General features: G+C 49.8%; 3 protein-coding genes across 3 annotated transcripts; 2 read left to right on the top strand and 1 right to left on the bottom strand.

Moving 5' to 3' along the window:
• Window positions 1–8,700: 8,700 nt before the first annotated feature.
• EFNA1 (ephrin A1) lies at window positions 8,701–14,292 on the top strand. The gene is made up of 5 exons (XM_007948508.2): window positions 8,701–8,792; window positions 11,949–12,244; window positions 13,706–13,771; window positions 13,956–14,006; window positions 14,180–14,292. Exons 1-5 carry the CDS (start codon window positions 8,701–8,703, stop codon window positions 14,290–14,292), a joined length of 618 nt encoding a protein of 205 aa, XP_007946699.1.
• A 2,331-nt stretch (window positions 14,293–16,623) lies between these two features.
• SLC50A1 (solute carrier family 50 member 1) lies at window positions 16,624–18,729 on the top strand. Its single transcript, XM_007948506.1, has 6 exons — window positions 16,624–16,703; window positions 17,034–17,111; window positions 17,246–17,369; window positions 17,969–18,130; window positions 18,428–18,547; window positions 18,628–18,729. Exons 1-6 carry the CDS (start codon window positions 16,624–16,626, stop codon window positions 18,727–18,729), a joined length of 666 nt encoding a protein of 221 aa, XP_007946697.1.
• Window positions 18,730–19,712: 983 nt separating this feature from the next.
• DPM3 (dolichyl-phosphate mannosyltransferase subunit 3, regulatory) lies at window positions 19,713–19,994 on the bottom strand. The gene has a single exon (XM_007948505.1). The coding sequence runs from the start codon at window positions 19,992–19,994 to the stop codon at window positions 19,713–19,715; it is 282 nt and encodes a 93-aa protein (XP_007946696.1).
• Window positions 19,995–22,920: the final 2,926 nt, after the last annotated feature.

Here is a 22,920-nt window from a genome sequence, read left to right as displayed (position 1 = left end):
CAAGCAGAAAGCACTGGGTCTCTGATGACACAGTGGAGCTGCTGTCACATCTCCGGACTGTTTGTTAGCAGAGGAAAGTAGTCCTCTATTTAAACGGAGAGTAGTGGGCTATTCTGTTATTTGCAGCCAAAGTCATTCCTAACTGATACAATGTCCAAAACTGAATTCTTCATTTGTCCTTCCCAGATCAGCTCCTCTCCTCCATTTCCTGTCTGTAAGTGGTACTTCTGCCCAGCAAGCCATCCCAGGCTCCTCCCTGCCTCACGCCCATAGCTCAGCTCTCATCAAAACTTAATTTGTCCTCTGCTTTCCCCCTCCTCTGCCACTCCTCAGCTCCAGGCTCTGGTCACTCCCACTGGAACTCCAGCAACTCAGGCCTAACTGGCCCCCCTACTTCTAGGCTTCCTCTGCCACCTACATTCTATTTCCATATAGCCAATGATTTTCCTGGGAGCTCTGATAGCATAGTGCCTAAGGCACTTGACTGCTAACCAGAAAGCTGGCAGTTCAAACCCCCCAGCCACTCCTCGGAAGGAAGGTTGGGCAATATACTTCCATAGTGATACTGCCTTGGAAACCCAAGGAAGGGTCATTATGAGTCGAGTCGGACTTGACGGCATACAACAACAACGATTTTCCTGAAAGACAAAGCTGATCATATTTCCTTCTTAGGCATCTCTGAACTACAGAACATAGTTCCAAATCCTGAGTCTGGCATTCAAGGCCCTTGGCAACATGGCCTCCAGATCACCTTCTGCCTTCATCTCCTGTTGCTCCCTGAGACACATTCTGTAATTCTAGCTAAACCAGATATTCACTACACAATCTCTCACCCCCAAGTCTTTGTTTCCTCTTCCCTAAATGTGAACTCCCACTTATGCTCCAAAACCCATTTCAAATAACCCTGAGAATCCTTCCCCATCCCAAATAAACATTCTTTCCTCTGTGAGGCCATAGCCTGTTACACCACTTATACCTCTGTTATAAGTCTTATCTCATATCCTAATTATACTTTTGTCAGTAGACTAGATTCTTTGAGGGCAAGAATATAATTCTTAGTCCCCAGTATCTCACAGCATAGTGCTTGACACAAGTGGTTGGTCTGTCTTTTCAAATAAGTTATTTTATTTTTTATTGTTGTAGAAAATATATACAGCAGAACCTACACCAATTCAACAATCTCTGCACGTGCAACTCAGTGACACGGGTGACATTCTTCAAGTTGTGCAACCATTCTCACCCTCCTTTTCCACATTGTTCTCTCCCCATTAAAATAAACTCACTGCCCCCTAAGCTTCCTACCAAGTCTTTCCAGTTGCTGTTATGAATTTGATCCCATATAGACAGTTCTTAAATAAGCACAATACCCGAGGCAGATATTCTTTACTAATTAAACAAAACTACTATTGGGTTTAGGGAGCTCTGGTGGCATAGTGGTTAAAGCTCTTGGCTGCTAAACAAAAAGTTGGTGGTTCAAACCCACCAGCTACTCCATAGGACAAAGATGAGGCAGTCTACTGTAAAGATTTATAGTTTTAGAAAACCTATGGGGCCATTCTACTCTGTCCTATAGGGTTTCTATGAGTTGCAAGTGACAGTGGGTTGGATTTTTTTGTTATTATTTGGTTTAAAGAAAACTCCAGGGGATATTTTTTTTATTTAAGATTTAAAGATTATCTCATGGTAACAGTTTTGGGGTGTTCATCCAGCCTCCATGGCTCCAGAAAATCTGGATTCCGTAAGAATTTGAAGTTCTCCCATTTGATCAGGATTCTTTTATGAAATCTTTGATCAAAATGTTCAGAAATGATAACCAGTGCTTATGCACAGGGAGGCAGCTCACGGGGCAGGAGTGCAGGGAGGGATGGACACAGGGAAGAGGTAACTACGGGGAGGAAGTGTTGCTTTGTGGTAAATTGTAGTCAATGTCATGAGACAAAGTGTATGTGAACTGCTGTATGGAAAGTGAATTTGATCTGTAAATTTTCACCCAAATCACAATAAAAAGAAGAAGAAGAAGAAGAAGAAATGATAGCCAGGCACCATCTAGTTCTGGTCTCATGGCAAAGGAGGTAGTTATTCAGGGAGGAAATTAGCCACACATTCCATTTCCTCCTACTACTCCCGACTCTCCTCCTTCCTCTGTTGCTCTAGTGAATAGAGACCAATTGTTATACCTTAGATGGCTCCTTGTAAGCCTGGCTGGTAGATTTTTGTTGAAAGAGGCCATAGTGCAAATCAACTGCTGGTCAAGTCTGTTGAAATCACAGCCCCACCCTCCTTAGCATTTGCCCCTCTCAGCTCTCTTCTCCTCCCTACATTGCCTCAGCTCCTCTTCCTCTGGTTACTAGAGGACTCACACGGGGAGAATCCCACTTCCTGCCACACAGCCCAGTTGCCTCCTGAGCTGGATGTAGGGAGGGGCAGATTCCACTAGGTCCCAGTGACCGTGGCCCTCAGTAAGAGAACTGTACTAATAGTCAAAAGATCTGGCTTTGGTTTGTCAGTATCAAAAGCATTTTCTGACATCTCTGAAATCCTTCAAAATCTAGAGTAGCACACACCCACATGTTATCTAAAATGTAAGCTGCATGAGAGCAAAGCCCTCAACTACTGGCCTCCATAGAGTCCCCAGTGCCCAGCCCACAGCCTGGTCCACAGTAGGTGCTCCATGAATGTTTGTTGAATGAAAGTCAATGTGGGATTATTTGCCAGTTTTAAGAACCAATCATCCCAACTGCCCAGCAACTGGGGAGTGGCTGAGTGTATGTGTGTGTAATGAATGTGTTGACTTATACCCCAGCCTGTTAAAGTGGCAAACTCTAAAACACTCATTCACTGGCACTTTATGCTACTGTTAAAAATGTTTGCAAACAAACATGGGTATACGGATGGATAGATAGGTGGATGGGCTGAACTATTAAGTATGTCTATGAAGTGGGGACTGTACCCAAGACCATGTATAGGGTTGGCAGACAATGGTCCTATAAGTATATTTGTATGATCTGCAAGAATTCCCAGGTGTATAGTACAGCTGACAAGGGACAAGTTTGTAGTCACTTCTTGGTCACAGAGGGACCAAGTAATTGAACTGGTGAAGTTGGGACCATAATCTCAGAGGACATCAAGCTTAATTGGCATAACGTGCTACACAAATCATTGTTCCACCTCCTATTTTGTTGAGTAGCAACTGGGATCTTAAAAGCTTGCAAACAGCCATCTAGGTACAACGATGGGTCTCTCCTCGTCCAGAACAAAGAAGAAAGAAGAAAACCAAAGATTCATGGAAACAATTAAGTCCTAGCCACTGGTACACCATACGATCTGCAGCCTATATGACTATGAGACCAGATGGTGCCCAGCTACCACTGTTAACCACTTGGAGAGGGATCTATGTAGGACACACTGGATAGAGAGGGAGAACAATGTGGAACAAAACTCAAAATCATTTGGAAAAAAAAAGGGGGGGGCAGGTTTGCTGGTCTGATAGAGCCTGATGGAACCACTGAGACTATGGTCCCTAGCTGTCCTTCAGGTCTGGAATCGAACTCACATCTGTGGCTTCTAGCCAAGCAAAAGACAGGCATATGAGTTGGACATTTACCTCAGGTAGACACACTCCTTGGAGACAACAATCAAGGGAGAAAGAAGGGCTGTTTATTCACAGGGAGACAGTTCAGGGGGCAGGAGTGCATGGAGGGATGAACACTGGGAAGAGGTAACTATTGGGAGGAAGTGGGAGGGGAGCTGTTGCATTGTGGTAAATTGTGGTCAATGTCACGAGACAAAGTATATGTGAACTTCTGTATGAAAAGTGAATTTGCTCTGTAAATTTTCACCCAAATCACAAAAAAGAAAAAAAAAAGTTTGTAAACAAATCTGCTTTGTAAAATTCCACCCAAATAACAATCAAAAGTTAAATATATATATAAAAAAACAAAACTCACTACCATTGAGTTGATTTGACTCATAGCAACCCTTCCTTGAGTGTCTGAGGCTGTATCTCTATGGAAGTAAATTGCCCAGTCTTCCTTCCAAGGAGTGGCTGGTGGGTTTGAACCACCAGCCTTCTGGTTAGCAGTCAAATGCCTTAGGTACTATGCCACCAGAGCTCCTCGCCCCCCCAAATGAAATATATATAATATATATATAATATAAGGGAGCTCTGGTAGCATAGTGGCTAAGACACTTCCCTGCTAACCAGATGGCTGGCGGTTCAAACCCACCAGCCACTCCTCGGAAGGAAGGTTGGGCAATTCTACTTCCGTAGTGATACTGCCTCGGAAACCCAAGGAGGGGTCACTATGAGTCAGGTATGACTCGACGGCACATAACAACAAGAACAACAACATATAATATAAAAAACTCACTGCCATTGAGTCAGACCCGACTAATAGAGACCCTCCTTGGGTTTCAGAAGTGGTTATTACTACAGAAGTAGATTGCCCAACCTTCCGAGGAGTGGCTGGTGGGCTTGAACCACCAGCTTTTTGGTTAGCAGTCAAATGCCTTAGCCACTATGCCACCAGAGCTCCTATATAAAATATACATATATATAATTTACAAATCTAGAACAAAATTCAAAATCATAAAAAAAAAAAAAAAAAAAAAAAGGGCAGCTTACTGGTTTGATAGAGATCGATGGAACTCCTGAGACTGGGGCTCTCATACACCCTTCAAACCTGGGAGTGAACCCACCCCCGGGGATCATCTTGCAGCCAAACAACAGGCAGGCCTATAAACTGAATAATTACACCAGGGAAGAACATACTCAGAACAATTAATTGTAAGAGACCAGAAGGGCAGCAGCATTTGCCCCAAAACAAAGCTTCGAAGACAGAAATGGGCAGCAAAGAAGGAGGAATGGAAACAGAGAACCCAGGAAGGAAGTGGGAAGAGTGCTTTTACACTGAGGGAATTGCAACTATATGAAACAAAATTTGTATAAAGTGTTGGATGGAAAATTAATTTGCTCTGTAAATTTTCACTCAAACTACAGTTTAAAAAAAAAGTTTACAATAAGCTTATAACATGGAAAATGGCTTATGTTGTAATATTAAAGGGGAAAAAATAAGTACAAAATTGAAATGAGTCATTTCTCACAACTATCTAAAAGCAAGCAAATAAAAACTACACACACAAGCAAAAGGTAGAAGGCTAGTAGAGAAAGGATTCAAATGTTAACAGTTACTGGTGGTCCCCAATCTCCATTTATCCTATTTTTCAACTTTTGAAAAAATATATATATGTACATTACTAATAATGAAAACATTACATTACTAATAATATATGTACATTACTAATAATTGAGAAACACACTTTATTTTTCAAAGTGACATCACGAGGCGCGTGGTGAAGAGGCTGCTCCAGGCTCAGGATTGGCCCCTCCCCCAGATGCCTCACCCACTGCCCAGAGATGCCCTCAGGTACTGAGCCAGGTTAGACGTCGCCCCAAAGCCCTGCAGCTGTGGCCTTCTCCACCCCAAAGCCACAGGGTACCCAGCAAGAGAGAAACAATCAAGCAGTTGTGCCTGTTCCAGACTTTAAATGCCACCTCCAGTTGAGCAGTATCCCCACAGGCAGGTAGCACCTCCCTCCAGCAGCAGGGCCTTCTCCAGGGCACTGAAAGGGTTAACCCTGTTCCCCAGGAATTCCCAGAAAGTACTCTTGGGAGGAATTTCCCAGACTGGCAGGCAGACAAACAGACAGACACCTCAGACAGCTCCCGCCACTGAGCACAGATGTTTGCCTGGGGGTGGCGGTGCTGAAAGCCAACACAGGCATACATCTTTGAGGTGGGAGGTCGCCCTAGGCAGAACCGACATAAGACCCGCCAGAGCAGTCTGTGATGGGTGGGAGACTGGCGGGAAAGGAGTTGGTCCGCAGGTCAAGCCTGCGCGGAAGTCCCTTCTGTTGTCTCTGTCAGAATCACACAGAAACTGCAATTCTCCCTGAGTCCACCAGGCGTCGCAGCGGCTCTAGGTGGGATCAGGACTATGTGCGTGTAGGTTCCAGGTGGGCTGTCCGGGGAGCAGCATTCAGCAAACACGTCGTATAACTCGTGGCTTTGTCTATTTATCCTACAGGCCAGGGACGGTACCCAAGAGCAGAGATTGTGTCTCAAGATCAGCTTTACACTTTCGAGGCCCACCGCAGCGCCAGGCGCCTTGGGGTGTTCCGTTAAGTCTGATGAACGACCAAAGAGATGGATGGAAGAATGATGGGGTTAAAGCCTGAAGTAATAATACAGAGAAGAGCGCCAAACCCGAGAAGGAGGGCCCTGTGTCCGGTTTATGCTCACAATCCCTCCTCACTCCTCTCCACTCGGCTCGCTCCAGCCCTAGATGCAGACAGGGCGGGAGCGGACACAGCCTTGCCGGGCTGGGCTGAGCGAGCCCGAACCTGCCCAGGCTAAGCGACGCAGCCCAAGGACCCCACACATTCCCACCCATCCTGGGCAGTCAGAGAAACAGTGGAATCTTCCCAAAGCCGCCTCTTCCAGGGAACAGTCCTAAACCACCCTTTCTGAAGGGCTACCACTACCCCTCCCCTTTCTAACCCTTCACTTTGCTTCTTTTCAGAGCAGTTATGTCCAGCAGAAGTTAAAATTCACTGAACAGTGATTATACTCACTCAACAGATATTTATTGATCATCTACTGTGTGCTAAGTGCTGTGTCGGGTTCTAGCAATACAGCAGTGAACAAAAGCAGACAAAAATCCATGCCCTTACGGAGCTTCGATTCTATGGGACAAACAAGCTGGGATAGGGTACTCTTGTGTGGGGGAGGACGCGTGGGAGCAAATCATGCTTCAGTCGCCGCCCTAGGGCAGTTCAGCAGGTAGACTTCGGCCCCGGAGGGAGAGGAGGGCCGCACCTCCGGTAAACGCCGGGCTGGGCACGTCGCTTGGTGCAGGCGCTCGGGGTGGGGGGGTAGTCGTTAGCTCAGCCTGGCCTCGACCGCGCCGCGGGGTTATAGGGCAGAACACGTAGTCCGAGCTGGGTAAATATTTACTCTGCGCACGGTAAATTAGGCCTCCTGCGGCCTACGCTGCGCGCGAAGGGATGGACAGCCCATCCCGCCCCCACCTCAGGCTCCTCCAAGGAGAGGTCAGCGCCGGATCGCCGCGGCGTCAGGGCCCCGCGTAATTACAGGGGCTGTCGCCAGGTCTGCTGTAAAAGAGGCGGATGAAATGGCCTGAGAACAGGGAAGCTGGGCCCGAACCGGCAGGGGGCCTCAGGTCTGCGCCCTCCCTTGATGCGCAGCCGCAAGGAAGAGTTGGCCAAGGGTGCTGATACACAACACCCGTGACACCCACACAAACACCACACAAGCTCACGCAGAAACACCAAACACTATGCAGACACACAGCATTCGGCCCTGCCGGCTCCTGCCTCACACAACGAGCTTAATCAAACACCTGCCCGCTAGAGCTGGAAGGCAGATACCGCCCGCCAAGCCCAATCCAGACGGCAGCAGATCCTGGCGGGGAGAGGAGCCCCGAGAGACAAATTCCAGAGGGTTTGTTTACACAGCGCGGGGGAGGGGGCCCGGGCTGGATACTGGGGCTCCACTGACTGGGAGACCCAGCCCAGACTGGGCCAAACCCAGCTGCCTAGCCCTGGGACGCCGCGCAAACACCCCCTACACACGCACACACACTGCACTCTCCGTACACGTTTCCCCTTCTCTTCACACACTGTTCACAAACATTAGCATACGTATGTCAAGTAGTTTCACACGCTTCCCCACACGCGACTGTGATACTACTCACAAATGCTTTTACACTTGCGCGCCATCACACGTATTTACACACGCCAGATGCACATGTGTGGTTACTGTTTGCCACCCTTCCTGCCCAGACACTCACAGTCCATATTCAAGAGCCCATTCGCACGGTACACACGCGTGTTGACACACACAGCAGCCCCCCTCGCGGGCTTGGGAGCTCTTGGCCTCGGCCGCACACGTTACACACTTAATCACACACAGGGTCCCACTTTATTTCCAACATCTAGGCGATGACACAATCTCCAGAACAAAGGCAACATTGACAAACCCAACAAAAATAAACAGCCGAGTGCGTGTGGGGAGGGGCAGTGAAGCGTAGAGTCCGGGAACCCGGCGTGGGGGGCGGGGATTGAAAGAAAGTGTGGGAACCTGGGCTTCCGATCTCGGCCGTGCACGGATCGGGAAAGGTGCGGCTGGGCATATCCAACAACCCTGTACACTGCATGATCTGCGCGGGGTCAGCAGAGCCCTGCCCCGCGTCCACGCGTTCGCAGACCTGCTTGTGCGAGCTTCTTGCGTTTTCCCGCATGCCACTGAGCCCAAATCCACACCCGACACAGGCCACAAAGCTGTACACAGACCCACAAGTGAGCGAACACACAGCTAGGAGCAGATTTGTCGAAGCCGAGGCGTGCGCAAAGCTTTCTCCCGCGACCCCGGCCCCCTCCTCTTCGTTCCCTCCCCTCCTCCCGCTCCCCAGCCCCCAGGCCCTGGGGCAGCCGCGCGCCGGGCGGGGCGGGGCGGGGGCGGGGCGGGGTGTCGGGCGGCGCCGGCCCAAAAGGCGGAGTCTAGAGGCGAAAGGGCCAGAGCCTTGAGCGCTGTGCTGACTGCCGGGACGGAGAAAGCTAGTCGGAGCCTGGACCCGGAGGAGCCCCTCGCCCCCGACCGGCCTGGCCAGGCCCTTCGCTATGGAGTTCCTTTGGGCCCCTCTCTTGGGTCTGTGCTGCAGTCTGGCCGCTGCTGATCGCCACATGGTCTTCTGGAACAGTTCAAACCCCAAGTAAGCCCCTAGTCTCCCGCTGGCAGCCCGGGCGCCTGGTTGGCAGTGCCTCCCTCCTTCCAAAGCAACTGTCCAGGGCCAGTCCTTGTCCTGAGCCTATGGGAGGTGACCAGAGGCGGGAGGGATCCTGGGGATTTTCTCTCGTAACTTCTCCCGCATAGCTGGGAGAACGCACCTCAGGGCAGCAGCTGCTCTCTCTACTTGCTTGGGCACTGCCTCTGCCTTCCATTCCGTCCTCCTAGCTCTCCATGTTGGACAGTCACTCTCTGCAGGCCTGGACCACCCTCCTTGGCCACCTGGGCTCTTCCTCTAGGCCCCCCATCATGAAAGCCTCAGTGCCCCTCCTTGTTTGTCACTTAGGCATCTGCGTGTCTTGACTGACAGGTACCTGATGTGACATCAAGAGTGAGCAGAGTGCTCAAATGTAATGCTGGAAAGAGCACTCCGGAGGGGCCTGGGCTGTGAGCGGGAAGCATTCCTTATGAATTCAAAGTGGCTGAAAAGCTCCCCACAAGGGTTCTTTTGAAGTGGCCTGAGGGAGACACATGCTGTGCTTGGGTAGGTTGAGGGAGTCACCTGTTTATGAAGTTCAGGTCAGTAAAATTGAAGAGATAGGGGGAGGGAAAAGGTCTTGGAAAAGATTTAGAAAGAAGGGAAGGGGTTAAAAGAGTTACAGAAGGCTTGGGGCAGGAGGGGGTTAATTTCTCCTGGGCAGGTTTTAGAGCTGTGAGGCAAATGGTACCGGGAGGAAGAAGCTTGGTTGGACCCTTTGTTCTTGCCCTTGAGTTTTCTGAAGTTACGGGAACAATATTTGTGGGAAAACAAGAGACAAGGGAGAGGAGTGCCAGGCAGCTTAGGGTGGCTGAAAACACCTTACTTAGCTTGGGCATCCCCCAGCTCTAGCGCCCTGCTCCTCTCCATTAGCTTGAGAAATATATTGTAACAGCTTTCTTTGACCCTGTGGCATTGCCTGCTGGGGGGTCTATCATCTGTGGCATGTTGTGGGGTGTGGAGAGGCAACAGCCAGCTGCCAACCCAGAGGGCAATGCCCTTTAGCCCAGCGGGTTCCAGGGCAGCCCAGTCAGCGCTCCCCTGGCCCCACTCCTTGTTGCCTATTTTTTTGCTTCCTTGACCCAATCTTGTCCTAGTAGGAGAGAGCAAAGTCCCTGTTTATGCCCATGCCAGGTGTTGGCTGAAGAAGGAGGAGGGGACAGGAAGCCATGAGTAGGGAGGGGGGACCCTGGCTTTTTCCGTTCCCAAGCTCCCAGGTTTCCTTTCTTTCAGGAAGGAGCCTCTTCCTTGCCCCCCCTCCCCGCCTTCCCTGACGCCGCTGCCCCCCTTTCCCAGATGGAGAGCAGGAGTCAAACTGGGGCTAAATGGAGCAGATTGTACCCCCAGGAGGGGGTTATGGGTGCCCCATCAAGCACAGCTTCTGCCCTGTCCATCTGGCCACATGCACGTACACACACACACACACACACACACACACACCCTACTATACCCATAACTAAATAGAAGCCAACCCAGAGTGGAGTCCAGCTTGGGGGCAAAAATGAGGTGGCAATGAGCTGGGCGGGTATGAGGCTAGCATGGGTGACTCAGGGCAGTGGGCATCAGCCCTGGGATCCTCAGGCCTCAGGCGGGTGCAGCATGGTGAGAAGGGTGGGGCCACTGTGAGATGGGACTGGCCTGGCCTTCGTGGTGCTGGAGGGGCAGGTATGCTGCCCATTCAGACTTGCTAGCTCCATTTGCTTGGAGGAAAGTGCTCAGGGTCAAATGGGCACTGTGCCATCCTGGGGTCTTGGGGGCTGCCCACATTTGCCAAGTAAATTTTCACAGTTCTCCTTAGCGCTGGGTAGGAGGCAGAGGTGGATGAGGAATGAGTCAGTGCCCGTCACAGGAATGGGGGGAAGACGCCAGGCCCAGAGCTGAAATACCTGTTCCGAAATGGCTTCTATGTTTATCTCTCCGGAGAGGAATTTTAAAAGCCTCTCTCCACTCCTCTCTTTTCCCTGGGGTGGGGGAGGGGCCTGGCAAGCCTGGCTCCAAGGCTGACAGGCTCCTGAGAGGCCAGGCCTCTTCGGGGTATGCCGACCGGGCAGCTATTGCCCACCTCAGACAACCTCTGGGCCTAACCTCTGCCCTGCCCCCCACCCTCAGGCGCAAAGCTTTGGTTTGAAGCAAGTTGGCAGCCTACCCTGCTGAGTCTAGCTGGCAGTGCTTGAGGGAATTAGAGAAGCTGACCAGCTTGAAGAGGGGGAGTGGAAGCACTTTTCCCCCTTACTAAGACCCCACCCAGACTGGAGCCAGGTGTCTGGAGCTGGCGGGAGGAGCGGGAGGAGCGGGTGGGTAGTGGGATTGGAGGGTGTGGGGCCTGGGGGAATGGGTTGGGGGAGGGGAGCCAGCTCCACCTTGGGAGGAAAAAGGGGTAGTGTCAGATCCAAGAATGCTAGCATTTCTGGAGCTCCCTTCAGAGGAGGTGAAAGAGGGGCTTTTGGAGACAAAGACAGGGATGTTTTGGAGTGCTTTGAGAGAAGTGGACAAGGCGACGGCATAAATTTGAGTGGCTAGACAGGGAGTTTTGAGGGGATTGAGTGAGTTGATGAAAGTGATTTAATTTAAAAGACCTAGGGGCTTTGGGAAAGAGTGAAGCTGGGAAATGTGGAATATAGTTTTTGGACCAAGGATAAAAACGAGGGGAGTAAGAGAAGTAGAGACATGGATGTATTGGGGGCTGGATCCTGATGACAGAATGGGTCTTACCTGATGTCTAATAATATTTAAAGGAGCAGCTGGTAGATTGGGGAAAATATTTATGGGTAGAAGGGGATTAATGAGTGAGCTAAAGAAATACATAGGAGCCTATCCTTGGGTAAATATCAAGGGGGTTATGGGAAGTGCTTTGATACCTGAGAGATACTGAGTGGATGCTGTTGGGAGGATTAATGGGAAACAATGAGGGGAAGGCACTGTTTGGAGATTATGGGAGGACATTTAAGAGATCAAGAGCGGTAAATACTGGGAGTTGAGATTTTGGGAAAATCTGAGGGGGTGTACGGAGTGAAATGTGAAGGATCATGTAAACATACGGGGTCTCAAGGCTCTGGTCGGGCTCCTGAATGACCACCTGCTTCCTCCCTGTGTGTGTATGGCCAGGTTCCGGAATGAGGACTACACAGTACATGTACAGCTGAATGACTACCTAGACATCATCTGTCCACATTATGAGGATGACTCTGTAGCAGATGCTGCCATGGAGCGGTACACGCTGTACTTAGTGGAGCACGAGGAGTACCAGCTGTGCCAGCCCCATTCCAAGGACCAGGTCCGCTGGAAGTGCAACCAGCCCAGTGCTAGGCATGGCCCAGAAAAGCTGTCTGAGAAGTTCCAACGCTTCACACCATTCACCCTGGGCAAGGAGTTCAAAGAAGGACATAGCTACTACTACATCTGTGAGTGCCTGGGAGACATGCACACAAGTGGACATACTGGGGACACAGCAGGCAAGATGCATCTGCTTGGTTTACATGCTTAGTGGGGAGTCAGACAGCCGAAGATCTCTTCCACTCCTGAGATTCTGTTACTCATTGATTCATATTACAGTGTTGTTGTGTTGTTGTGTGCCATCGAGTCAGACCCGACTCATAGCAACCCCTCCTTGGGTTTCCAAGGCAGTATCACTACGGAAGTAGATTGCCCCATCTTCCTTCTGAGGAGTGGCTGGTAGGGAGCTTCTACTGTGTACTGGGCACTCTGCTTGGTGCTATAGGCACAGAGATAAATAATTACAGAGTTCTTTTCTTCAAGGAAGCTGGAAAGGGACACATGTAGGTTAATGGACAATTACTCACTGCCATCGAGTTGATTCCAACTCATAGTGACCCCCACTGGGTTTCCATGGCAGTAAATCTTTAAAGAAGTAGACTGTCCCATCTTTCTTCTGTGGAGCAGCTGGTAGGTTTGAACTGCTAGCCTTGTGGTTAGCAGGCAAATGCCTTAGGCACTGCACCACCAGAGCTGCTTAATGGACCAATAGAACAGTGTAAGGTAGTAGATATGAACACACAGAACCTTGGGAAATGACCTTGGCACATGCCAGGCTGGAGTGCTCAGAGAAGGCTTGCTGAGGGAGATGACCCCAGAGCTTAGGACAAGCAAAAGTGTTGACTAGACAGGGTACAAGTGCAAAATGAGCAGGACACCTTCCAACCAGTTGCTAATAACTCAACTTCATCTTGTGGAGAGTCCATGAGTGTCAGAGTAGAGCTGTGTTCCATGTGGTGTGTGGTGGCTGACTTTTGGGAAGTAGATCACAAGGCCTTTCTTGTCAGGCACCTCTGGGTGGACTCCAACCCCCAACCTTTCAGTTAGCAGCCTAGCACACGTTTTCGGGGGACTCCAAATGATGTAGCCTGGCTGGAGTGAAAGAGACACAGGAAGTAGGGAGAGAAGAGCTTGGAGAGGGAAGCAAGATAGATCATGGAGGGCCTTAGAAGTTCTAAGGAATTTGAACCTTATCCTGAGGGCAGTGGAAAGATTGGTGGATTTAAAGAGCTAAAAGATGAGCTTTGTGGAGAATGGATCCAGGACTCACTCTGGGGGAGTGAACCAGAAGGAATATAAAATGACCTAGGTAAAGAGAGCATATTGTGAAGGCTTCAGCCAATTTCAGGCTGGGAGGATTGGAGAATGGAATGTGGGGAAACCATAGTGTCTACGTTATTTTTCCACTATTGCAAAGATGAAGGTTTTCAAAGAATGGGTTGAATATTGAACAGAAAATGGGCAAAAACTAAGAAGGATAAGAATCAGATTAAAAGGAAGAGAGAAATTAGCAGGTGCGAGAGGTATTTGGGCTTACAGTTTCTTCAAACAGAGATTCCTTTCTTAATCCCTATGGGTTTATCTTGCAGCTAAGCCCATCCACCACCAGGAAGACCAATGCTTGAGGTTAAAAGTGACCGTCAATGGCAAAACCAGTGAGTGTCAGAGCCCTGTGGGCCTCTCCTTCCAATGCCCAAGGCTTCCTCCTCCATCTCTATTCTGGGCCTGGTCTAATAATTCTGGGGCCATAGGGAAGTCCCATTGCTCAACCCACCTGGCACTCCTGCCCCTCTGCATCCCTGGTACAATATCTGATCTACTGCCACTCTTGTCTTTCAGCTCACAGTCCTCAGGCGCATGCTGATCCACAGGAAAAGAGACTTCCAGCAGGTAAGTAGCTGAAGCAAATTGGGCCTGGGGCACAGATGGGGTCTGTTGAAGGAGGTTGGGTATAGGAGGTGGGTCCCATGCCCAGCAGGGGCTGGAGAAATAGCAGTGGGCTGAGGGCCAGTACCAACAATAGGGCCATTCACCATGGGGGCCTTTGAACTCTCACCTTGCAGATGACCCGGAGGTGCGGGTTCTACATAGCATCGGTGACAGTGCTGCCCCCCGCCTCTTTCCATTTGCCTGGGCTGTGCTGCTCCTGCCACTTCTGCTGCTGCAAACTCCATGAAGGTGTATGCCACACCTGGCTTAAGGATTGGCACTGGGTTGAGGGGGCAGGGGCAGGCACCCTTCACCTGTCTTGGGACAGCTCCTAAAGCCACAGCCTTGGGAACCATGCACAAGCTGCTACTCAGCAGCCTCAAAACGGGTCAGTATTCAGGGTTTTAACCCAAAAGAGTTCAGCAAGTCTGGCAGTGCCATCCCTGCCTCCACCTCAGAGGGATGGCAAAAGAAGTGGGGAAAGCCTTTCCCTGGCATTCCTGCCCCTAAGCCAAAGAAACAAGCTGTGCAGACATGGCCCCTGAAAGGGTCCATGGAGAACCAAGCTGGAAGATGCCTGGGGTCATGCAGATGGAAGCATAGATGCTTAGCTTGGCAGAGATGCCCCTCCCAGAGAAAGCTAGGATGCCCGGATAAAATGACTGAAGGAAAATTGAGAAACAGTTTCCTGCTTAGGAGCCAAGGACAAGAGAAGCAACATGTTTGGGCTGACCCAGCATCACCCCCGAAGACTTCCGTCTGTGGAGCTGCCACAGAGAGGTTTGTAGCCAGGCACTGCATCCTTTCCTCATCTGGGGGCAGCATGCCCCAGAGCTGTGCCAGCAGGGGGGCTGTGCCAACCTGTTCTTAGAGTGTAGCTGGAAGGGCAGTGCCCATGTGTACCAAATCTGTGCCTAGAGTATAGTCTGAAGGGCAGTGCCCACATGTACAATATCTGTATATAAATTTGCTGTATGTTTATGCTGTTTTCTACAACTGGAGCTTTTATACAGTGTTTGTTGTTTCAAAATAAAGTCATGTGTTTTGATTTTTTGGCGATACGCTTTTTCTCCTCCTCCATACCACCTTACGGCCATTCAGGCAAAAACACTGAGTCCCTACCATGTGCTAGGCTCTGCGCTACACCTATAGCAACTGGGTTTTAATTCCTTCCCCTCTCTCTCTAAAGGACAAGTGCCCTGCCAGGCCAAAACGGTGGGGTGTTTCCTCCTCTGAAGGGTGTCTAGGACAGGAGTGCTCCCACAGTAGTCTCTCAGGTTCTAGGCTACACCCCAGTTTGCAAGTTCTTGCCCAACCTCTGCCCCACTCCCACCCCCTCAGCGCTGGGCTCTGGCATATGGTTCAGGCACTCATGCTGCTTGGGTGAGTCAGGGCAGTCACTCAAGGGAACGCCAGCTGAGGCATGCAGCCCGCCCCACCAGCAGACCTGTGGGAGGCTGGGAGGGAAAGTTCTCAGGAGTACGGAGGATGGACTAGGGGGTCAGCAATAGAGGATTCAGTGGATCGGCCAGGTCATGTAAAGCTGGCAGTGTGGCTGAAGAAAGATGGCATCTGACCAAGGTTTGGCAAGTACTGGTAATCACTAACTTATTTAGGGAAAAGGTTGCAAAGAGGCTTCAGCAAACTCTGGAGGGGGGGTGGATCCCAAACCCTAGGATTTGGAGCTCTGGATAGGAGGGTTGCCTTCTGGTTGGGTCTTGCAAACCTTTGTTTTGCAGTTTACCACGCCGACTCATGGACCTGTGGGAGTTGGAGAGTTGAGGCTAGGGGCAGAGGTTATCTAAAATATGGCAGTTTGGCACCTGCCCTGGGAGCCACTTGAAGAGGGTGCCACTGAGCAGTTTCTGTTAACCATCTCCGTTTCCATCGCCATCTGTGAGAAATCATTCAGCAAGTCAAAATTTTCGTATTTCAGAGCCTCCATGGGTCAAGGTAGACTGTGTGATCTTGCTCTGCTGAATGTAGAAAAAAGAAACAAAAAAATGAGCACATAAAAGACCAATTTTCATCAGAAAAAGCAAGGAAGGTGCTGCTGTAATTTTCCTGTAATGCCATAACGTGTTAAGTAAAAGATTAACGAGTTTGACTTGTATTTTCGAGCTGATACTACAGTAAAGTCACATAAAAGGTGGGTGTCAGGTGTTTGGACAGACCAATTTCAGTCCTTGCAATAAGTGCTATTTTTCGCAGATAAGCCTCCGCCTGGGCTTCTAGGTGACCTAAGGGATAAGCAGAATGTGAAATGCTACAGATATGGGCACAAATACGCAAACCCCTAGGACCAGGTCTGACCAGGATCTGGAGGTCAAAGTCAGGACCACCGACACCAGGAACCCGAAGGCGGCGGGTCATGCCACCCCGCACTTGGGCTCCAAGGGCGGGGTCTGAGTTCCGGTTTAGCGTTCTAGGGGCAGGCAGGGTTCCGGTTCAGTTTCCGGGAGCGACTGACAGAGCGTGCAGGGGCGGAGTCCGGTGTGCGGAGGGGGCGGGGCTTCAGCTTCGTGGGCCCACAGCTGAGCTAACTAACTGCAGGGCGCGGGATCTGTCTCCGGGAGGAATGGAGCCCGACGCCGTGGTGGACTCGCTCCTTTCCGGAGCCTGTGTGCTCTTCACCCTCGGCATGTTCTCCACCGGCCTGTGAGAGCGCGGCCGGGCTGGGCTGGGGCAGGACCAGGAAATCAGGAAAGAAGAGAGAGGCAAACTTGACAGCAGCCAAAGGCTATGTCTGGGACCCAAAGTCAAAGCGAAATCGGGTCAAGGGAACCAGGGAACAAGGGCGTGGCTTGCTCTCTTGGTCTAGGGGAGAAAGCAAAACAAGGAGCTGAGAGCGGGGCCGCGGGTTTATGGGGACTGGCGGACTCTGGGGTCTGCGATTGCCCGGGGAGGATGACTGGCATCGGGTGTGAGACCTAGCACCTTGGTACTTCCATCTTACCCCTCACCCCTCCTTTCGGGGCCCCGTTGCAGCTCGGACCTCAGGCACATGCGGGTGACCCGGAGTGTGGACAGCGTGCAGTTCCTGCCTTTTCTCACCACGGATGTCAAGTGAGAGGGGCGATGACTACGGCGGGAAGTGGAGGTGGGGGAGGGGTGGAGAAGAAGAACATAGGGGAGAGCCCTCGGGTCCTCCTTCCCCACCCAACTCCCAGATGCGATTCCCGCCCCTCCCTAACCTGCAGCAACCTGAGCTGGCTGAGTTATGGGGTCTTGAAGGGAGATGGGACCCTCATCCTTGTCAACGCTGTGGGTGCTGCGCTTCAGACCTTGTATATCTTGGTGTATCTACACTACTGCCCTCGGAAGGTAGAGGCCCTCCCTGGACCCACCTCTGCTGCATGCCCTTCCTTGCTGGCAGAGCAAACATTCCTTCCTGGAAGACTAACAGATTGGCACTGCCTTTTCCTGGAAGGCCCCTCCAGCCCTGCAGTGCTCCTTTCTCCATGAAGCTAGATTTCTCATACTGACACACTGCCCCCAACTATGGCAAGCCTGGTAGCTGTACCTATCCTAATGGTCTCTATGCAGCCCTGAGCTTCTGCCCAACAAGCTGGGGAAAAGGGCTTTAACTCTGATGGCTCCTTCAGAGGTAGGGCCAGTGGCTGTGAATGAGATAATTAGCTTTGCCTCCTCATTCAATCACACAAGCATTTATTAAGTTCCTACTGTGTGTACTAAGCTCACAAAGCACCTTTCCCTCCCCTAGAAACCTCCAGTATTGTGGGTGGAACAAACATAATTCCAAGTCACTGGTGGGAAGGAAGCTGTGACAAGTGCAATACTAGAGGCTTGGACAAAGGCTGGCTCCCATGGGGGGATAGGAGAAGGCAGTATGAATCAATTCCAGCTGGGGTCAAGAGGGGCTCCTGGTACATCTAGAAGTAAGGCTACTGTCTCCCCTGCAGCGAGCCTTGCTCCTACAAACTGCAACCCTGCTGGGAGTCCTTCTCCTGGGTTGTGGCTACTTTTGGCTCATGGTGCCTGACTCTGACACCCGGCTGCAGCAGCTGGGCCTCTTCTGCAGTGTCTTCACCATCAGCATGTACCTCTCACCACTGGCTGACTTGGTGAGTGGGGGTGTCCAAGGAAGTGACAGAGATTAAGAAGGGCCAGGTTTCCATAGCCAGGGACTGTGGTCTACTCCCCAGAGGAAGGGTAGATCCAAATCCTGGAAGGAGACAGGGCAGCAGAGTGGGTGAGTGGGAGGCAGGCGGGAAAGGTTGGGTGATAGACCAGGAAGCATGTTTGACTTTTTTCTTAAGGAAATTCTTAGGCTAGGTGAGAGCTTTACTATGTTTCTGGGCTAGGAGCGGGAATTCTTCGATGGCCTCTCACCAGGGCTTGTCTTTCATTCTTTCCCACAGGCCAAGGTCATTAAGACTCAGTCAACCCAGCGTCTCTCCTACTCACTCACCATCACCACCCTCCTCACCTCTACCTCTTGGACCCTCTATGGGCTTCGACTCAGAGATCTCTACATCATGGTAAGCAGAACAGGGATAAGGTGACAGGTATACACAGTGGAAAACCAGCCCCTCTCCTCATAGTAGCCTTATGATTTCAGGTGCCCAATCTTCCAGGAATCCTCACAAGCTTCATACGTCTCTGGCTTTTCTGGAAGTATCCCCAGGAGCAAGACAAGAACTATCGGCTTCTGCAAACCTGAGGCATCTCACCTGACCACTGGCCACCTGAATGGCAGCCTAATATACCAAAGAGCTCCTCATTTCAGCTGTTCCTTTTGACCAGCCCCACAGGTGTAGTGGGTTGTGGGAGGAAAAAAAAGGTTGACATTGTGAATAGAGGAACCAAAAAGCTTTATTTAGAAGATGGGATGGAACCAAAGAGCTTTATTTAGAAGATGGGATGGGACCTGGGAGATGAATTGCTTTTATTTTTTAAAAAGATTATTTTTTTAATTTTAGAGATTGGGATGGTAGCTAGAATGTGCCTTAGAATAAACTGTTCCTCACCACTGCCCATCATGGCTCATACTCTATTCAGTGATTCTCAACCTGCCTGGTTTAGTGAAGGATAGTAACAGAGTGATCACTTTATCAACAGAGTAGAGGTGCATTGCCCAATCCACAGCTATTTTAGGGCTGGTAGGTTGGCTCAGGGTGGTGCAAATGCTCAGGTGCCTCGGAAGGCAGGCCTGGTGATCTGTTCAAGGTCACAGCCTTGAAAACCATAGAGGGCAGATGTACTCTGCAACACACGGGGTCACCGTGAGTCAAAATTGACTGGACAGCGGCTAACAACCAGGGTTGGCTCAGAAAACGTACCTGGAAAAAAAAACAACAAGACGTTGCGAAGACCCAGAAAGACCTCCAAAAGAATAGAGTTTGGCTTTTATTAAGGAGAATACATATTAGGCATCAAGAAATATTTCTGACAGGGTTAAAAGGACCAGGAAAGTGGAATGACATTTCTATACTGAGAGATCTTGAAAAGAGGTGTTTGCCTCCTTCAGTCCAAAACAGGGGAATGCCAGCAGGATGCACAGATACAAGCTGATAAGACGTGAGAAGCGGGAACCTCTGACGTCTCCACTGCTGATACACATCCCTAACACTCAAACTGAACAATGAATTTGCTCTTTAATGGGGCCTGGGAGGGAGAGCTGCCTGGGTAGGGAGGGGGAGGGTATTAGAAGCGAAGGCCCCTGCGGGTCAAATCGGCCCGGGCCTCCTGGATCTGATTCTGCAGCTCCAGGGCGGCGTCCTCGCAGTCATGAAAAGTGGCCACGCGATAGCCCACGGTGCCCAGGGCAAAGCAGCCGACGGTCACCAGCAAATAGGCGGGCAGGGGCCACAGGACCTCCCGGCACGTCAAGGGCAGCTCCAGGCCCAGGGTAGGCCCCATGGTCAGGGCCGCCCAGGTGGAGCCCAGAAGAGCCAGACCCCACAGCCACTGCGCTAGCTTCGTCATGGTCCCTGTGGGAAGAGAAACCAAAGCTCGGATTCCCTTCCACCACCCCCATCCCCTGTGCATTTGAGACCTATTCCCTGTCCTTCTCACTCACCCACTCTCCGGATCACCTAACCTCAGCTCTGCTCCTCGGTGATTCTCGCTGTCCTCGCCCTCTCCATTCAGTGCTCAACCTACACTTACCTCTTTGCCCAGCGTCTGCCTTTCCTCGCGCGGCTCGGACGTCAGTGTTCGGAAGTCCTCTATGGCGCATGCTCTGCTTCTGCGCGGCCTTCTGGGAATTGTAGTCTTCATGAAGGTGCTTGGAAGACTCAAGGCTGCTGTCTTTCCCTAAGGCCTTGTCTGCCGACCCTACTCTGGAAAGCGCGTGCAACGTTCGTTTGGAGAGGCTTTGGGTGGCTTTCCTAGCATCGGGCACCGTTTTAAGCTGCGCACTTAGCAGATGGCGTGGGACTTGTAGAAAGCCCGAGGACACACTTCTTTCTTGCAACAAAGCAGGAATGTCATGTTCTCCTGAAACTCAGTTCTCCAGCACAGGAATCTCATTCAATCATTCATTCATTCGTTTATTCATTCGAACATTTCTTGAGCGCCATAACAGACTAGGGGTATAAAGATATCAGGAGACTTGTCCCCTCCTGGGGTGGAAAGTAGGAATCAGGAAAGCAGACGCATTGGCAACCAACTATGATGCCTTGAGGTAAATGTTAGAACAGAAGCTGTTATAGTTTTAAAAAAGAAACGCAACCAAAAAAGCTTGGAGCCAAAGGATGAAGGACTTGGGGGCGGGAGGGGGGGGGCGGGGAGTTGCCTTTAAGAGGAAAAAAAGGTCAAGAGAAAACAGAGGGTTTTCCTGATGTGTTTACAGCCATTGTAAGAAGCTGTATTCTAATCTCAGAATCTTGAGGATGAATTCATGGTGGGTATATAGAATACCAAGTAAAAGAAAAGATCAGACAATTATCAACTCCAGGGAAAGCAGAGTGATTAAAAAAAAAAAGGAAAGAGAATTGATAAAGCCTGTCTGATAAAGACTACCAGGAACACACCTGTAGTTGGTTAGCATTAGGTTTATTAACTTGCTGGCAAGAGAAACCACACACCAGGGGAGCTGTGGGATGACTCATTCAAACAAAGCAAGAAACAGAGTCATTACAGGATATGGGAAAGGGATGAGTTTGGGTGGAATCCCTGGGTAGTGCAAAAGGTTGATGCTCTCCTCTGCTAACCAAAAATGGGAGGCTTGAGTCTACTCAGAGATGCCTCAGAAGAAAGGGCTGGCAATCTACTTGGCAAAAATCAGCCACTGAATAACATACTACACAAAAGTACTGTTCTACATCCTACTTTGGTGAGTAGAGACTGGGGTCTTAAAAGCTTACAAGCAGCTATCTAGATGCAACATTGGGTCTCTCCTCAACCAGAGCAAAGAGAAATGAAGAAAACCAAAGACACATGGGAACAGTCCAAGAGACTAGTAGACCATATGACCCTCAGCCTATATGCCCATGAGACCAGAAGAACTGGATGGTGCCTGGCTACCACTGTCAACCACTCAGAAAGGGATCAGTGCAGGAGATCCTGGATAGAGTGGGAGAACAATGTGGAATAAAACTCAAATGATAAAGGCCAGGTTTGCTGGTATGATAGAGCCTGGTGAGACCCCAGAGACTATGCCCCCTAATTACCCTTTAGGTCTGGAACTGAACTCACTCCTGTCACTTCCAGCCAAACAATAGACAGATGTATGGGTTGAACATTTACAACAGATAGGTACACTTCTTGGAGCAATCAGTTCTGGGAGAACAAAAGGTCAGTGTTTTCACAGGGAGACAGCTGCAGGTGGGGGGCAGCAGTGCATGGGAGGGAAGGGCACAGAGAAATAACTATCGGGAGGAAGTGAGAAGAGTGCTGTTGCATTGTGGGGAATTGTAGCCAATGTCATGAAACAAAATGTGTATGAACTACTGTATGGAAAATGAATTTGCTCTGTAAACTTTCACCCAAATCACAGTAAAAATTTAAAATTAAAAAATAAATCAGCCATTAAAAACCCTGTGGAACACAGTTCTATTCTGACACACATGTGGGGTTGCCATGAGTCAGAGTCAACTGGAAGGCAACTGATTTGACTTCAGGTAAAATTTAAATGAAGCAGGAAAAAAAAAATTTTAAATGAAGCAATGTTTCATAGGTTCAAAAAAAAAAAAAAAGCATGGCTGTCTGTAAAGGATTAAACAATAAGCCCAGGCTGAGAAGTGGACTCAGGGTCCTGTTAGAAACTACAAAGTTAAGATAAACGTGGAATGCTGTGCCCAAAAACGTACCAAATGAAGCTTTGCACCTAGATTGGAAATTGAGGCTGCCTCTCTCTCTCACAGTAACCAGCATGACTCAGATCTCTAGGCAAGAGTGGGATGTTCCATTCTCACTAATATGATTTCAAATAGCAAAGTTTGTGACAGTTCATGATTTTACAGAACAACGTTTTTCAACCTGATGTCCTCGATATGAATAAACAAAAGCAGTTTTTACAGGTTCACAGAGTCTTAGTGCAAACACTACAGAAGTCAATATGAGGAATCTTTTCATAGATGTGATATGTACACTGAGTATTGATATAACCAAACTTGGGATATGTTTAAATTGAAAGGGCAGGAGGTGGGAGTATATTAGAGGAGTCAGGAATAGAGGAGCCTAACTGCTCATCTCTCATGACAGGAAATCAACTGATTATATTGAAAATGAGAAAAATCAAGAAATAATATGAGCATGTTGTTTAGAAATATAGAGGTATGTTCTGAGTGAAATAAGTCAATACAAAAGGACAAATATTGTATTAGTCCGTTAATGTAAAAGTTAAGGAAAGGTTTATCTATAGAAGGAAATTTTCTTTGTTGGTTACCAGGGGTGAGAGGGGAGGGGA

Source organism: Orycteropus afer, unplaced genomic scaffold, assembly GCF_000298275.1.
Source record: "Orycteropus afer afer isolate SDZICR_OR568_19922 unplaced genomic scaffold, OryAfe1.0 scaffold00217, whole genome shotgun sequence".
In the NCBI taxonomy this organism is placed as follows: domain Eukaryota; kingdom Metazoa; phylum Chordata; class Mammalia; order Tubulidentata; family Orycteropodidae; genus Orycteropus; species Orycteropus afer.
The sequence above is the reverse complement of the archived record's forward strand: the minus strand, read 5'-3'. Positions and strand labels throughout refer to the sequence as shown.

What these genes read in the sequence shown, in the direction of transcription:
- DPM3 (XM_007948505.1), bottom strand. Translation starts at nt 19,994, where the DNA reads ATGACGAAGCTAGCGCAGTGGCTGTGGGGTCTGGCTCTTCTGGGCTCC.
- EFNA1 (XM_007948508.2), top strand. Translation starts at nt 8,701, where the DNA reads ATGGAGTTCCTTTGGGCCCCTCTCTTGGGTCTGTGCTGCAGTCTGGCC. An exon ending in TGGAACAGTTCAAACCCCAA is followed by an intron (nt 8,793 to 11,948) that starts GTAAGCCCCTAG and finishes GTGTATGGCCAG; the next exon opens with GTTCCGGAATGAGGACTACA. An exon ending in GACCGTCAATGGCAAAACCA is followed by an intron (nt 13,772 to 13,955) that starts GTGAGTGTCAGA and finishes CTTGTCTTTCAG; the next exon opens with CTCACAGTCCTCAGGCGCAT.
- SLC50A1 (XM_007948506.1), top strand. Translation starts at nt 16,624, where the DNA reads ATGGAGCCCGACGCCGTGGTGGACTCGCTCCTTTCCGGAGCCTGTGTG. An exon ending in TACACTACTGCCCTCGGAAG is followed by an intron (nt 17,370 to 17,968) that starts GTAGAGGCCCTC and finishes TCTCCCCTGCAG; the next exon opens with CGAGCCTTGCTCCTACAAAC. An exon ending in TCAGAGATCTCTACATCATG is followed by an intron (nt 18,548 to 18,627) that starts GTAAGCAGAACA and finishes TTATGATTTCAG; the next exon opens with GTGCCCAATCTTCCAGGAAT.